The sequence below is a fragment of the Vicugna pacos genome, chromosome 23, assembly GCF_048564905.1.
Source record: "Vicugna pacos chromosome 23, VicPac4, whole genome shotgun sequence".
NCBI lineage: Eukaryota > Metazoa > Chordata > Mammalia > Artiodactyla > Camelidae > Vicugna > Vicugna pacos.
Window position 1 is genome coordinate 25,472,536 of NC_133009.1, and position 15,083 is coordinate 25,487,618.

At 39.1% G+C, this 15,083-nt stretch overlaps 1 protein-coding gene across 2 annotated transcripts in view; it reads left to right on the forward strand.

The window, feature by feature from the left end:
• Nucleotides 1-661: 661 nt before the first annotated feature.
• The window catches only part of RAB3GAP2 (RAB3 GTPase activating non-catalytic protein subunit 2), a 75,003-nt gene continuing 60,581 nt past the window's right edge, over nucleotides 662-15,083 (forward strand). For both annotated transcript variants that reach the window (XM_006198868.3, XM_072948725.1), the window contains exon 1: nucleotides 662-868. In XM_006198868.3, coding sequence (XP_006198930.2) covers nucleotides 754-868 — 115 coding nt within the window. In that variant the 5' untranslated portion in view covers nucleotides 662-753. The remainder of the gene's footprint in view (nucleotides 869-15,083) is intronic.

Sequence of the window (15,083 nt, forward strand, 5' to 3'; positions counted from 1 at the left end):
GCTCCAGGGAAACAAGTATTCATCTCTTTGGTTCTCTACTTTATACTCAGTGCCTTGCGTGGCTCACAGAAAAAAACAACGAATATTTGTTGAATGGATGAAGGAATGAATGAAAAACATGAGTATAACACAGTCCTATACTAGGCGTGCAGAGTACGACGAGAATTTATATGAGGAGCACTTAAAGCGAGCCTAAACGGGGCTGATTTCCGGGAGAGACATTAATCTTTTCAAACTCAGATACCTGCATGACACCGTCCCCCACTGGCATGCCATTAGCTTAACAGGGATTGTTGTCTGTGAAACAACGGAATCTTGCCAATAGTAGGACATCAATAAGACTGGTTAAATGCTTCAAAGGCTGGCGCGGAGAACGCCCAATTAGATCACCTCTGGCTAAATGCCAGAATGAATACAAGGGTTGACTCCCGGGTGCAGGCGCAGAATGGGACTAAAGCCGGCCCTTTGCCTCCACGTCGATGTTAGACCCCCCCACCACGGGCCACCACTGGTCACGTGACTCGGACCTCGCCGGCCCGGGCGCCGGGGCCGTCCCGCGCACGCGCAGTGTTGGCGGCGGACCCGAGGGCGCTGACAGCTTCCGGTTTGGTTTCCCCGCCCCTGCGTGGCTGAAGCTGTTCTGGCTCGGCGGTGGCGGCGGTGGCGGCGGTGGCGGCGGTGGCGGCGGTGGGGTGGCGCGGGGCAAGGGCGTGGTGAGGTGAGGTGAATGCCCGAGCGGGGTTCCCCGGAGCCATGGCCTGCTCCATTGTCCAGTTCTGCTACTTCCAGGACCTCCAGGCCGCCCGGGACTTCCTCTTCCCTCATCTGCGGGCGGAGACCCCCAGCGGCGCCGTGCGGAGGGACCCCAGTAAGTGCCTCCGCCCGCGGCCCCTGCTGGGCAGGTTGGGGTCTTCTGCCCGCTCCTGCCCCTTCTGCGCCCGGGGTCCCTAGTTCTCCCTGCGCCTTCCCTCTTCTGACTGCGCGGATCCCCTGCCGTCCTCGTCCTAAAGCCGCGTCCGCCCTGGCTGCGTCTGTGTTGTCTTCCTGTCGCCCCAGCTTTCCCCTAAGCCACTCCGCCCTCTGGCCAAACAGTGCGTCCTGCTTCCTCCGGTCTCTGCCTGTCCTACTTCCCCACCCCCACCGGCTAGCTTTCTCTCTCCGTCTCTATCTCCCCTCCTTCTGGCCCGAGGTCCCCATTCTGCCTGCTCCGTGGTCGCATCCTTTTCCCCATTCTTTGCCAGCTGTCAGCGTCCTAGGCCTGGTTTTGCCTCAGCACCTTCCCCCCGCCCCGCTCCTCCATGCCTGGCCTTCTGCTGTCTCCTTTTCCAAAAGTGTTAACCATCGCCCACACTCTCCCTTCTTCCATCCTCTTTCCTCTCATTCAGATTCAGAGAATAAGTGATTGACAAGTGAGTGACTCCTAAGGTGGTGAGTAGGCATCTCCCACATCAGGAAAATAACCTGTCAGGGAGTGAGAATCCCCCTCAGGAACTTAATTTACAGTAGCATGGCCAGGAAAAGTTAGTATGTTTTATTGAGCTGGGAAGCCGTCCACCTGCTATTATCATCAAACAGTGTAACTCGCCCAGTAGTTTAAAATGCCAAGTCTGGTTTATTAGCTACTGCATAGTTCCTCAGAATGTCCTACATTTCTCTTATTGAAAGTGTGTGTGTTTTACGTTTGATTTCTTCGTATTTCCAGCCTGAAGCATGCCGGGCTTTGTCGTAGAGTGCTGTTACTTTGTGCTCTACTGGGATGGTCATAAAAGGCCCAATAAGTCAGCTCCTCGCTTTTTAAAGTTTGATACTGAAACAAAACTGTGTATGAATATTTACTCTGTGCCAGTCAGTAGTGCTGCAAATCAAATAAAGTTGGTCTCTGCCGTCTCAGAACTTACAGTTTACTGAGACAAATAAGTTAACCCCTGTCATACAGTATGATTGAGATAATGTATCTCTTCTCTCTCTCTATATATGTATGGTATTAGGGGGGCACTTCCTTGAAGTGGTTTTACTTAAGCCTACCTTTGAAGTCGTAGTTAGATGAATTAGGAAGAGGTAATAGCATGTGCAGAGAAAGGGAGGCCTGAAATGGCGTGGTGTTTAGAGAACTAAGTAAGGCCTAATGACTGAAGAGGAGGATGTGGGGGAAAGGGAGGGGAGATGAGCTGTAAAGGTAATAAGGAGCTTGATTGTGAGAAGCCTTGTGAAAGGAATGGGATGCGTCTGAAAGACATTACGCAGAAGAATGACATCACATCTGTACGTAATGTAATCAACAAAGTTGAATCAACCTGTTCTGTGCTTTGGCACCGGTAGGAAGGGGAGAGAGGAAGCAGGGAAGGTGGTTGGAAGGCTCTTCCAATAATCCACGTGAAAGAGATGCACACTTGAACTAAAATAGCATCAGCAAGACTTGAGAGCAGGGGGTCTAGATTAGAAAGATGTTAAGGAGGTAGAATCTGCAGGACCTAATGAAGATCTGGTGTTTGGGGTTGTAGCTGGTGAGAGAGGGAGTTGAGGGTGCCTTTGGCGTTTGGCTTGGGCAAGGGTTTTTAATGAAGGAGGTAGGTTTTGGACCTTTGGCATCTTTAAGTGTTTGCAGTTTGCCCAGTTTTAAATGCTTGTGGTGGTCTCAACTGGAGGCCTAAAACTTAGTAAGGATCCCTGAGCCAGAGGTGTTAATTTGGGAGTTACCAGCAAAAAGTGTCAGTTAGGTCTCAAGGATTAGGTATATAGTGAAATGAACTCGGCACTGAAGGTAAAACAGTAGAGGAGCACTGAGGAGTCAAATAGAGGTTAATGGGAAGAGGACTGAAAAAGTAACAAAGAGGAAAACCAGGTGAGAGTGATGCCCGAGGAGTGAGAGAGAATTGGAGGAAAGGGAAGAGGGGTCAGTAGTTGCAAATGCAGCAGAGGTCAGCTAGGATAAGGAGACAAAAGCTCATGAGTTTTGGGAAGGTGGAGGTGGCTGGAACCTTAGGACAGTTTCAGTGGAATGGTGGAGGCAGAAATCATATTTACAAGATATTGAGGGGTTAAAAAATGAAGTTGACTATTTCAAGGAGCCAGGTTGTGAAGGATGGTGGACATAGGACTATAGACAGGGGATGTAAAGAAAAGAACATGTTTTCTCTATCCCACTGCCACTCCCCTGGTCCAGCCACCATCTTCTCTGATCTGGGCAATGGTTTCTTGTAATTAGTTCCCAAAAGCAGTCAGAGTGAACTTATAAAGACATAATTTAGATCATAGCAATCCCCTCTTTATAACCCTCTTTGGCCTTTTTTTAAATTGTGATTTTTAAAAATTATATTATTTAATTATTTTATTTTGGCAGTGGGGGGAGGTGATTAGGTTTATTTATCTTTAGAGGAGGTACTGGGGATTGAACCCAGGACCACATGCATACTAAGTGTGCACTTTACCACTTGAGCTATACCCTCACTTCCCGTGTGGCTTTCAGTTGCACTTAATATACAATCCAGAGTTCTTATGAGGCCCCCGAGGCCCTGATCCCTGCCACTTCCTGCACCTCATACTCTTCTCCCCATGTTTCTTATGCTTTTGCTGTCAAACCACCCAAGCCCCTTTGTGCCTGAGGCCTTTGCCCTTGCTCCTGTCCCTGCCCTGGAGGTTCTGTGCAGATCTCTGCATGCTCGCTGCATCTTGTTCAAGTCTCAGCATCTCAGGGAGGCTCTTTCTGAACATCTAATCCAAAATGGTCCCCCCCTACCCCCTTGATCTCATTTGTTACTCGCAATCATTTCACCTTGTTTGTTTTCATTGCCAAGTCTGTACTGTCCAGCGTGGGAGTCTCTAGCCACAGCTAGCTGTGGAGCCCTTGAAATATGGCAAGTGCTACTGAGGAACTGGATTTTTAATTTTACTTAAATAGTCAGATGTGGCTAGTGGCTGCCATATTGCATGGCACAGTTATAGGAGCAAAAATTTAGGCACACACAGGTGGAATGCTTGTCCAGGGCTATACAGTGAAGGGTAGCCTTAGGCTGTGAACTGGATCCAGGCAGTCGGGAATATAATCATACCCCATACATCTATATTAATTTATAATTTGCCTATGCGTTTGCAAATGTGATTTAATTTATTACCCTTTTGAATAAACTTCTTAGGTGTATGTAGGTTGGTTATTGTGGCTACCATCAGTTCAAGTAGAAAATAAATGGAGAAAGAACCCCTTAGCCATTGAGCCCCTTTGCCAAACTTGTATTTTACAGTTAAAATGGTGCTTTAATTTAGAAATGAAAATCAGAAAAATGGCTAGCCAATTATAGGTAGTTTACTTAGAATTCTTGGAGTGACAAGGGCTCTGGATTTCAGTAATCACTCAGGGCCATCTTTTACAGAAAATCAAGTTATGTAAAGAGCTCTTCATTAAGAAAACCTGAATCTAAACTTTTGTGAGGGTGAAAATTTGCAGAGTAGGAATGCAGTTATGATGGTGTTTGGCTTTGCTTTTCTTCACTTCGTTTATTAGTGTTATAAATAATTACTTTATTGGGAAGCAGAAGTCATGAGGTCGTTTTACTTAGCTTATATAGTTTTAATTTCTTATCCCAGCTCATCTCTAGGGGATACGTAAAACCAAAAGAAAAAAGAAGCCTCAATTACTTGTCGTGATTTGTCTTATGTAAATGATAATTTTGAAGATTTACCCGTTGGTTTAATAACCTTTATTTTAATGTGAATATTGTCATAGACATAGTAATACCTGGTACCTGGGCACCCAGAACTCAATACTGCTCTCTTCCATATTTGAATTGTCAGAGAATAACAGTATGGCTTTCTGTTACTTAATATCATCAGTTATAAAATGAGACTGTCTTCCATTGCTGTAAAAGAGATCTTGATCCCTACTATTTTTCAATGTTTACGTTACTGATAAATATTCATAATTATTTCTACTCAACCAAATGCTATCTATTTTAGACATAAAATTTGGTCTCATACTTCAAAATTTTGGAGCTGGGTAGTAGTAGAGGTGCCTACCTGACTTATAGTGAGATAATTTCCAATGAGACTGGATTTCTGTATCAGCTTTCTGATATTTATAATTAAGTTAAACACAAAGAAAGAAAGAAAGAAAGAAATACATGTACAGAGAGGGAGAATTAGAATATTGGTGGTAATTTAGATGTTATAATCTTGTGGATCTCTTATTTACCCAATAGTAAAATAATTTTCTGTTGACATACTTAAAAGGTGGGGTAGCTTTCCTTCTTGCCTCTTTTATCAGAAAGATAGAAGATAAAGCATACGGGGAATTAACTTGCAGTCATCAATTAAAATTGTGTTCTTATACAATCACAGAGAAAAGTGTGCTTTTTAGGGTAACCTAAAATCATGGAATCATTTTAGGCTGAAATATAAATGGTATAAAATACCCATTTTTTTGTACTTGGTGAAAATGCTTTTGTTTGTGATCATACTGGGGAGAGAGAAGTAATCTGAAAGAAGAACATTTATAGGAATTTCAGAAAATTTATAGAGTTACTGGATTTTGTTAGCTATTTAAATTTGGAAGAGTGTCTTGGAGATAAATTTTTGTCGTGAGGAAATTGACATGAGCAGTCTTTAATTCCTTCCTTCAGCTAATATTTATTGCGCACCTGCTCCTTAGTAAGCCCAAAGTAGTCTTAGAGGTAAATAAAATCGGTTCCCCTCCTCAAGGAGCTTTCAGCCAATAAAGGAGATAAGTATGTAAAAGAAGTGTTGGAGGTGTTATGCTATAATTGGAATATGATAGTTGGAGAATGAAGGAGTGTTGGTTCATTCTTTGTAGGGGACTCAGAAAAGTCTTTATGGGAAACTGTCATTTTCGCCAAGTCTTATTAGTTTAGTAGAGGTCCATCAGGTGGAGAGAAAATGGTCAGGCAAGGGATGTGAAACAGCATTGGGGTCAGAAAGCTGCAGATAATAAATTGTGGTGGGAGAGTGGGACATGGTAAGGGATAAAGCTGGAGAGACGGGCAGAAGCCTTCAGATTTTACACGGTAGCAGGGTCTTCAAATGGAAGTAAGAATACCTTGGGATTACGTGGAAATTTGCTAAGGTTTCTTGGAAACATGGTTTTAAGTAGTCAGCTTCCAGATGCACCTATGTAGGCACCAGATGCCAACTTTTCTACCCTGCCTCCTCCCACTTTACTAAATAAAGGCTCACCTCTCACACATTCCAAGTATTATTATAGTAAGTTGGTCCAAGTTGTTAAAAAACCTCCCCTTCAAGGTACTGTAAACTCCTCATCCATCCCAACAGATTACCATTTTTGTTTAATAATTATCTAAATTTGTGATGTATGTTATTTTTCTCAGTTATCTGCTTCTAATAGTATTTGCAATAAATCAAATAAGAAAAAAAGCCATGTCTTGGCTCACCTGTAACCCATTTGAATTTTTCTGGGAGTCTGTGCTAGTGGCAACCTAACCATTGTTGGTTTTAAGCCAAAGTATAGCATTTCAAGATATGAGTTGTAGAGAGATGGATTTGGAGGCTCTGAAAAGGGTAGCTTGGGTAATACAGAGCTAAAGGTAGGGGACCATTTGGGAGATGTTTGTACAGGACCAAATCAGGGCCCTCAGATGTACAGACAGGACTAAGGCAGTAGCCGTGGTGATGGATGGAGTTTGAAATTCGCTAGATATGGCAGTGGCGATCTATAAAGGGAATTTGAGCTGAGAAATAGGTTAACCAGGGTAATATTTATTTGTCAGCAAGGAAGAGAATGAATGGGAGTGGTGGGTGAAAGTAGAAATAGAATGACCAGTTAGATGGCCTTTGCAGGATCTCTTAAAAGGGGAGATCATCTTTTCCTTAGATTGGTATTCGTCAGACGTTATTTAATGGTCTACACAGTGACAATCCTGGAACTACAAGACAGCAAGTATGTCTGAATGACTACTGTGCTAATATTAGTTGAGACTATTGAGACCCTAAGGACCTCATGGAAAGGAATCCTTGAAACCCTTAGGTGTCTGCCATGCCGTATTCCTCCTTTGAAAAGAAAACCAGAAAGAGTCTCTTGAACACAGATCACTTTTCTGTGTATCATATGAGCCTGTCTCAGACATAAATTTCCCAGAAGAGAGAGTCGCAGATCAAGAGAGAGAGAGTTACTCATTGTCACGTTCCCTTTTTTTTAAGTATATAAAGCCAGACAGGAAACTACTGACTTCTTATATCCCACCTTCCAGATGTTAAAACTAGTGTTATGCTGTCCAAAATGGTAGCCACTGGCCACATGTGGCTATTTAAATTTAAGTTTAAATTAATAGAAATTAGATAAAAATAAAAATTGAGTTCCTCAGTCCTGCTAGCTACATTTCAGTGGCCACATATACCTGCCTAGTGGCTACCTTATTGGATAGCACAGATTTAGAGCACCTCCATCATTACAGAAAGTTCTGTTACAAAGTGCTACCTTGGTGAGAATCCTTCCAGACTTTCTGCTTAGATAATAAACACATACTTGTCACATGGGTATTTTAAATTTTATATTATAGTCTCATTTTTGTAAAATGGTATATTCTGGAACTTTTGGGGGGGGTTACTTAATTATATAATGTCAGGATCTTTTCAAGTCTGTATATACAACTCGGTGGCATTTTTTTCTAATGGCTTCACAGTATTCCAGTGAAGACTGCCATTCCCCTATCAATGAACTTTAGATTATTTCTGATGTTTTTGCTTAGTAAGCGTCCTTATACATGGTTTACCCATAATGCTAATATTTCTGTATGTAAGTTTCAGGGACTGTAATTGCTGGATATTTGGAATTCACATTTTAATTGTTGATGACAGTTGCCCAGTTACTCTAAAAATTGGTCACGTTCATTCCTGTCCATGGTAAACAGAAGTACTGTTTACACACATACTTGTCATCTCCCTGTTACCAGTTTCTTTGATTTTTGCTCTTCTAGTAAATGAAAAATGTTTCTTGTATGATAAGATTATTTTCAGACTTTATCTGTATTTTTTTAAATTAGAAGTAATAGCAAGATTAAGCTGGTATTGGAAGAATTTAGCTTAAATATGAGGAAATTTTCCTCACAGGGGCAATAATGGAATATTAGAAGGAGTTAAGTCAGGAAGACATCGAATTGGCTCTAGAATATGCAGAAATTAGCTGTAGCTAGCAGTATTTTCATACCTTCGCCCTCTAATTCCCTCACCGTATTAGCTCTGCCTGTCTTTTTCTGCAGCTTGGGATATAATAAATCAATAACACATAATTATGAACTTGTCGGAAACAATTGTAGAAGATAAAAAAGTTCTTTCTAATATACATATTATTGCCCTTAATGACTTCTTTTGAAAAACAAAATAGGAAGAAGAACAGGGCATATTAAATTTCTTCAAGTCTATACATTTTTTGTTTTATTGTTTTGGTTAAGGTGGGTCTAAAAATTTCTTAGGTTTTTGGGAAGGGAAACATGTTCATTGTTGTAAACTTTAGAGCAAGAGGATGCACTCTTATTTTTGCTTGAAGATATTTTCAGTTCTGTCATTTTCTGAATTGACTGTCAGCATTCTTATGTGATACAGGAGGCTACTTATTTGACAACAGGAGTCATTAGAATTCTAGAACTGAAAGGGACCTTAAAGATCTAATCTGATTTAATCATGGTGGTTTGAGAGAAATAAACTCCTGCTTGTTGAAAATAGGATGGCTGCCTCATTATAGATTGCTACATATTTTTATGTGCTGAAAGGACTATGCAAATATGCAAGTTATCTTCCCATTTTCGGTTTCCCTAGAAATAGAAAAAGATTAATAATTCTGAAGCATAGGAGACTAAGAAGCAGCTTCTCTTTTCATTAGTCTCTTTTTTACTTTGTGTTGTTATGTGATGCTTTCCTTGTCTTGACCAAGAAAAGCCAAGTAAAATTGATTGAACCCCCGAATTATTTCCTAGTCATAGGCTCTAGAGGTTCATGCTCTTTATATAAACCAAGTACATTATCTGTTTTTTTTTCTTGTCTTAGAAGAATGGAAATGAATTTGATTCAGTGTTAATCAGATCTTTTCTTAGACCATGAAGATTAAATTAAGTTTTCCTTTTCCTAACATTTAATGATTTCAGTTTCTCTTTTTGTTTTTGATCTCGACATACTCATACTGGAAAAAGCAAATACTGTCAAATTAATTGCCCACTTCTAGAATTCAATTTCCTCTCTAGCTTCAGGTTCTTCTTAAATGAAAAAGATAACATTTATTTTATGAGGACATACTATTCAGAAGCAAATCAGAATAATGTATTTTGGGTATTAAATAGAACTATGGAAAGCAGAAATTTAATTTCTTATTTTAGCTTTCATTGGTAGAATAATTCATTCACTGGAAATATCCCTAAAAAAGATATCTATATTTTTGATGATTGAATTACAGTATGTTTTCCGTATACTTAGAAGATTTCAATGACTGTATCATTTATCAAGTGAGAAACTGAACATATCTTTTATACTACTATAATCTAATCTCTTCAGGGAGAAAATACTCTCCAGATGGAGTTGTAGTTATATTTTATATTTTAAAGTCATTGGTTTTATTCATTCAGGCAAAACATTTAACTTGATAAGGGTAAGAACAAGGACTTATGATTATATTAACAATTATTCTAGACAGTTCAAAACAGCCCTCTTCAGTGATGGGAATAAGTGAAGTTAAGGATTGAGAAGTCAAGTTACTAATCAGTGAGGAGGTAGTTGATTTTTGTTGCTATTACTTGTAACTTCGTCTTGCTTGTTTTTATTTCTCTGCATATCATATAAGTTGGAGATCAGCTTAAAAATTTTATTTATATAGAGAGCAGGTATGATTCAAGGTGTGGTATGAAATAAGAGGGACGGGTAATTTCAGCAATTGAGGTGGACTAACAAAATAATGTCAGCTGGCAAACTTCTTGAAAGACTTAAATTGAATCCTCAGTGCAATCCTTGATTTTCTGTGAATTTTAAGGAAAAAATGGCTAAGAATGTGAAAAGAATAGATGTTTAAAGGAAGCTCTTCCCTCAAGAAAATTTTGCTGCCCCCACTCCCTTAAAATTACAGATTCAAAACTATGCAGAGATGCCTTACGTGTTTGGAAATGCCATTTCCTCCCCCGGTAGGTTGTATAGGAAATGAGATGGGAAAGCCTAGTTGAAAACATGAGCCTTTGAAATATTTTGCTTATAGCTGATGCTATACTGATGTGATATAGTTGTAAAATAACTACCTTAGGAGCAACATCTGACACATGAATCACAGCACTGAAGTAACAAGACGAGGGAAGCAGTCTCGTGACCTAGTTTTAGATGCCTCCAATAGGCAGTATTTGCTGGTTTTTTTTAACTGATTTTAGTATAACCTGTTTTATTCCCATTGGCAAAAAGAATATTTGCATAATAGAGTACAGACACAGTTCCGGTGTTTATTTGGGATCTCAGTGTCCTTTGTGGTATCTTCCTAGCCTACCAAAACATTAGTCTGAAACTCATTCCTAATTGAATGAATGTATTGGTTTTCCTTTATTGATGCAGGATCTTTTTAAAGTAATGATACAGGTGTCGTTTTATGTCGAAATACACTCTGTGTGCGTGTGTGTGTGTTTGTGTGTTTGTGTTTGTGTAAGAACTATAAAGACTCATTAATCCATATCAGGCCAACTATTTTGAATGATATTTCTAGAGGATCATTGTTTACATAATCAAATTCTGCCCCTTAGACTTGAATTAGGACAAAAATACTCTATTTTTCCTGTTTTTAATCAGAACTAAAGCTAAGAATTATTGTTTTTTTAAATTATTTTTTCTTATTAATTAAAATGGAATGGAATAGAGAATTATTAAAGTTTATATGTTTATAATTTTACATAGAAAGCTTATTTGAAAAAGTTGGTTTTGACCTGGGCATAAAGTCTGTATATGAAGTTTACAAAAAGTAAAGTTGTTATTGTTTTGTATTTCTGTGAAATTGCAAAAGATTTAGAATCAGCAGCTGATTTGTTCACTATATTTTAAAATACTAGTTTAAATCTTGCTGCTTTTAAAGGGCTGTAATGGGGAAGTGTTTGGGTAAGAAAGTCATTTTAAAGACTTTGTATCCTAAATGGATATAAATATTTATTAAGTGCTTATGGTATTCTTGAAGATACTTACGTACATGTGTGTATGAGAGTTTGCACACATACAGTATACGTAGTCTCTGCCCTCCGAGGCCTAATAGTTGTATCGACAAGGTGTGCATTTATGGTAAATCACACAAGTTAACAGTGCAGCAAATGACCCAGCACAGTTCATGCTTAAATTCTGAAAGAAAAATATAGTCAAGTACTGTGGTTTCACAAGAGGGAAGGACCATTGGTGGATGCAAGCAAACTTCATAAAGAGTTCATCTGAGTCCTGGAGGGGAAGTTGGATTTGGAGAGGTGGAGACAAATGGGAATGCATTTTGGTTGTCAAATATGGGATAGACAAAGGCAAAGGAGTAAGAATGAGGAGTGAGGATACTGTATATAGAGAGGACTCATTGTAACAACCATTTAGGGTGTCTGTGTGCCAAGCACTACTCCTAGTGCTTTACATATGTCAGCTCTTGACCAACAATATGAGGTGTAAATGGTTGTTAACTCCATTTTGCTTAAGAGGAAGCCAAGGCGGAAGAGATTAAATAAATTGCCCAAGGTCATATGACTCTATAGGGGTAAAGCTGGGTGTCCAACCCAGGCAGTCTGACTCCAGAGACCTAATAGTTGTTCTAGACTTATCTCACACTGTGGCCATGAGCCACATGTGCAACTGAGCACTCAAAACGTGGCTGGTCCACACTGACGTGCTGTAAGTGTGAAATCCACATGGGATCTTGAAGACTTAGGATCAAAGACACAATGTAAAATATCTCATGAACAATTTAACATTGATTACTTATTTAAATTATAATATTTTGCCTATGTTATATTAAATAAACTGCATTATTAAAATTAATTTTGCCTATTTCTTTCTCCTTTTTAAATATGGCTTCTAGTACATTTAAAATGGCATGTGGGGCTTGCATTATGTTTTTATTGGATAGTGCTGCTACAGACTGCCCGCCAGTGAGTGAAGAGTCTAACTGGAGTGAAAGAATAGAAATACGGGTGAGGGCAGGCAAAGGAAAAAGGATATTTAGGATCAGGTTAGATGGGCATTGAAGTTTATCCTTGAAGCTAGTGATGCTCAGAGTGTAATCCCTGGACGATCTGTCTCATGTTTTCAGGGTGGGTCCAACCTTAAAGCGGTAGTCATCCCTAACTCATTATTTTAGTCTCTTCTTGCAGAGATTTTAAGGCTACTGAGAGAAGAGACTGTAACTCTGCTTTTATAAAGACAATGAAAGTGAACGCCATTTTAAAAATTTTCTGATCGGTGTTACTGAATTTGACTTCAGCAAAATAAAGGATGCAGGGAGTTGATGATAGTGTCATTTAAAGAATTTCTGGAGATTGGATGGTTGCTACTTACTTATTTAAAAAATGGAGAAAACTGCTTAAAATTACTCCATAATTTATCATCCAGCCTTTGACCAAAATAAGTGCCACTTGGCTCATCAGGTAAACTGGGTAAATGCCAAAAGCTATGTGATGCGGTGATTTATGGGGTCTGGAATTTTTACACTGGATCCTGACTGCTAAAAAAATTGTATGTCCTGGTGTCCATGTTCGATAGTACATTTTGTTAAACCCATTTACGTCTTAAGTTATACCAGAGCTTGGGACTTTCAAATTACCCTGGCCTATAGGAGATTTTGATCTAATTATTCTAAGAGACAATCACAGTTTGATAATAAAAAGTAAATTAATCTTATTTCTTCATGAGTACATAGGATTTATAGACCTTAGGTTTTTACAGTGATGTTCCATATTCACATTAAACAGTACACAGTTCTCATATGTTAAACACATTACTCTGGTCATCCACAACCTTAATCAATAATCAGTTAAAATACATTGATAATGATATGGATTGAAGAACCATCATCTTTCATATAGAAGTTACCAGAAGGAAGGGCTGCCTAAATAAAATTCTGTACATGAACAGCAACTTTATCAGACATTCATCAGCTAGTTTTTCAACATAAACCACCTTTTTTTTTTTTTTAAGAATGCGCTTGGCCTGCTTACATAGTTTGAGGGCATAGGAAATAACCTTGGTAAAGTGCTGAGATTCTGACACTTTTTAACAGCTGACAATAGGTGTCAAACAGCAGCCTGCAAAACAGTATCAAATGATTTTCAACAGAAGTCAGGAGGCTGCAAAATTTCTATCACTGGCCCTGAGCAGAAATAGCCACAGCATCTTGTATAGTTTGCAGAAATCCACCCCACTTTTTTTAATGTTTCCCATTCTTAAGTTGACTAGAATTTGGAATACATTTTCCTAGAAGTATGATAAATAGACTTAGGATTCGAGATCAACCTTCAAAAACGTCTTTAACCTACCTAAGTGATAGTTCTCCTTCACCTTCCTTTAACCTCTGTTTGTACCGTGACTTCTTTGTAAATGTATTCCTGTGATTGTGAGAGATGCCCGATTGAATTCTTTTTCCCTCTTGTTAATAGAAGCTCCCCTATCAGAGGCATTGAGACAAGGGTAAACTGTCACGAACACAAATATTTTGTAAAAAGAAAGTATTTTTCAAGGTCTTTCTCTTCCTGGATTGTTTAAAATTGTGCCATAAGGAGAGACTGGGTCCCTGCAGGGGCAGGAAGTCCAAATTGCTGCTGTCCTCTGAGCGGATGAGTCATTTGTGAATTGAGTCAGTACTTTTTATACCAATATGCAAGAGAAATAACACATTTTTCATAGTTTTGTACAGCATTCAGCAGAGCTTAATAGCACAAACCAAGCTCTCGGGAGGCTTGTTTGCTTTTGTATCTCCAGCACTTAGCACAGTGCCCAACATATAAGAGAGGCTATTGTTTGGTGAATGAATAAATGAATGAATAAACGAATGATTAGCTGACCTTCATGAAGTGCTTTAAATTCTGCATGATCTCTCAGAGGTTGCGGTGATTTGATAAACATTTTTTTACAGCAATTTTAACACTGAATTGTGAGCTTTAGTGTAGTACTTTGTTTTCTTGTACAAAAGACAATGCATTTTTAAAACTGTAGAAGTGGGGTGGCCTACTTACTTGCCATGAGCCCACAATATGACAGTTGTTTTGGTGCAGTGGAAAAATTAGCGGAATAAAGAGATTAATTACCTAACAGAATTAGATTGCCAAAGAGCAAGTTACAAAAAAAACTTCTCAGTCTCAATAGCAAGGGAATATTTCTTTTTAAAAATAATAAATATCTTGCTTTTGGCCTTAAATTGTAAGCCCCACTCTTTCCTAATCTTATCCTTCTTCAGAGGCCATAGGAGAAGTCTAGCAGAATACTTGTGAGCATGGGACTTGGAACTCAGGCAGACTTGAATTCAAACCTCACTCTGCCACTTAATCCTCTGTGATCTTGGTCAAGTTATGTAAACTAGGTAATCTGTTTTCCTTTTTGTAAAAAGGGAATAATAAAGGATCCTTGTCATGCTTATGTGAATTAATGCCTATGAAGCATTTAAGCAGGTAGAAATGCTGAATGTATGATTGTTGGTAGTATGTGGTAACTCCTATATGTGAATGCCATCTTTTTGCCTCTTTGCCTTTGAAGAGTTCCTAGCCATTTCTTAAAGACTTAGTTTAAGCTGACTCCTCACTATATTTTTCCATCTCTCTCACTGCCGCTTCTGAGTTCCCACAGTAGTGGATTACAGCCCTTACCACGACAGTTACATGTTTGTCTCTCTCCTACGCTAGACCACAAATTCTTCAAAGAAAAGGAGCTCATATGTTTGTATTTTTCTCTGTTCCTACTACAGGGTATGGTACACGGTGGTTAACAGAACATTTGTTAAGTTCTTTAATTGTGTGTATGGAAGTCTTCTATAAGTTGTACAGTGTTAATCAAATGATAATACTATTTCAGGACTTAATATATGCCTAGCAACGTGCTTGGAACATTAGAAAGTAGTTATTTGCTCTGTAAGTACCAAAGATGGGACA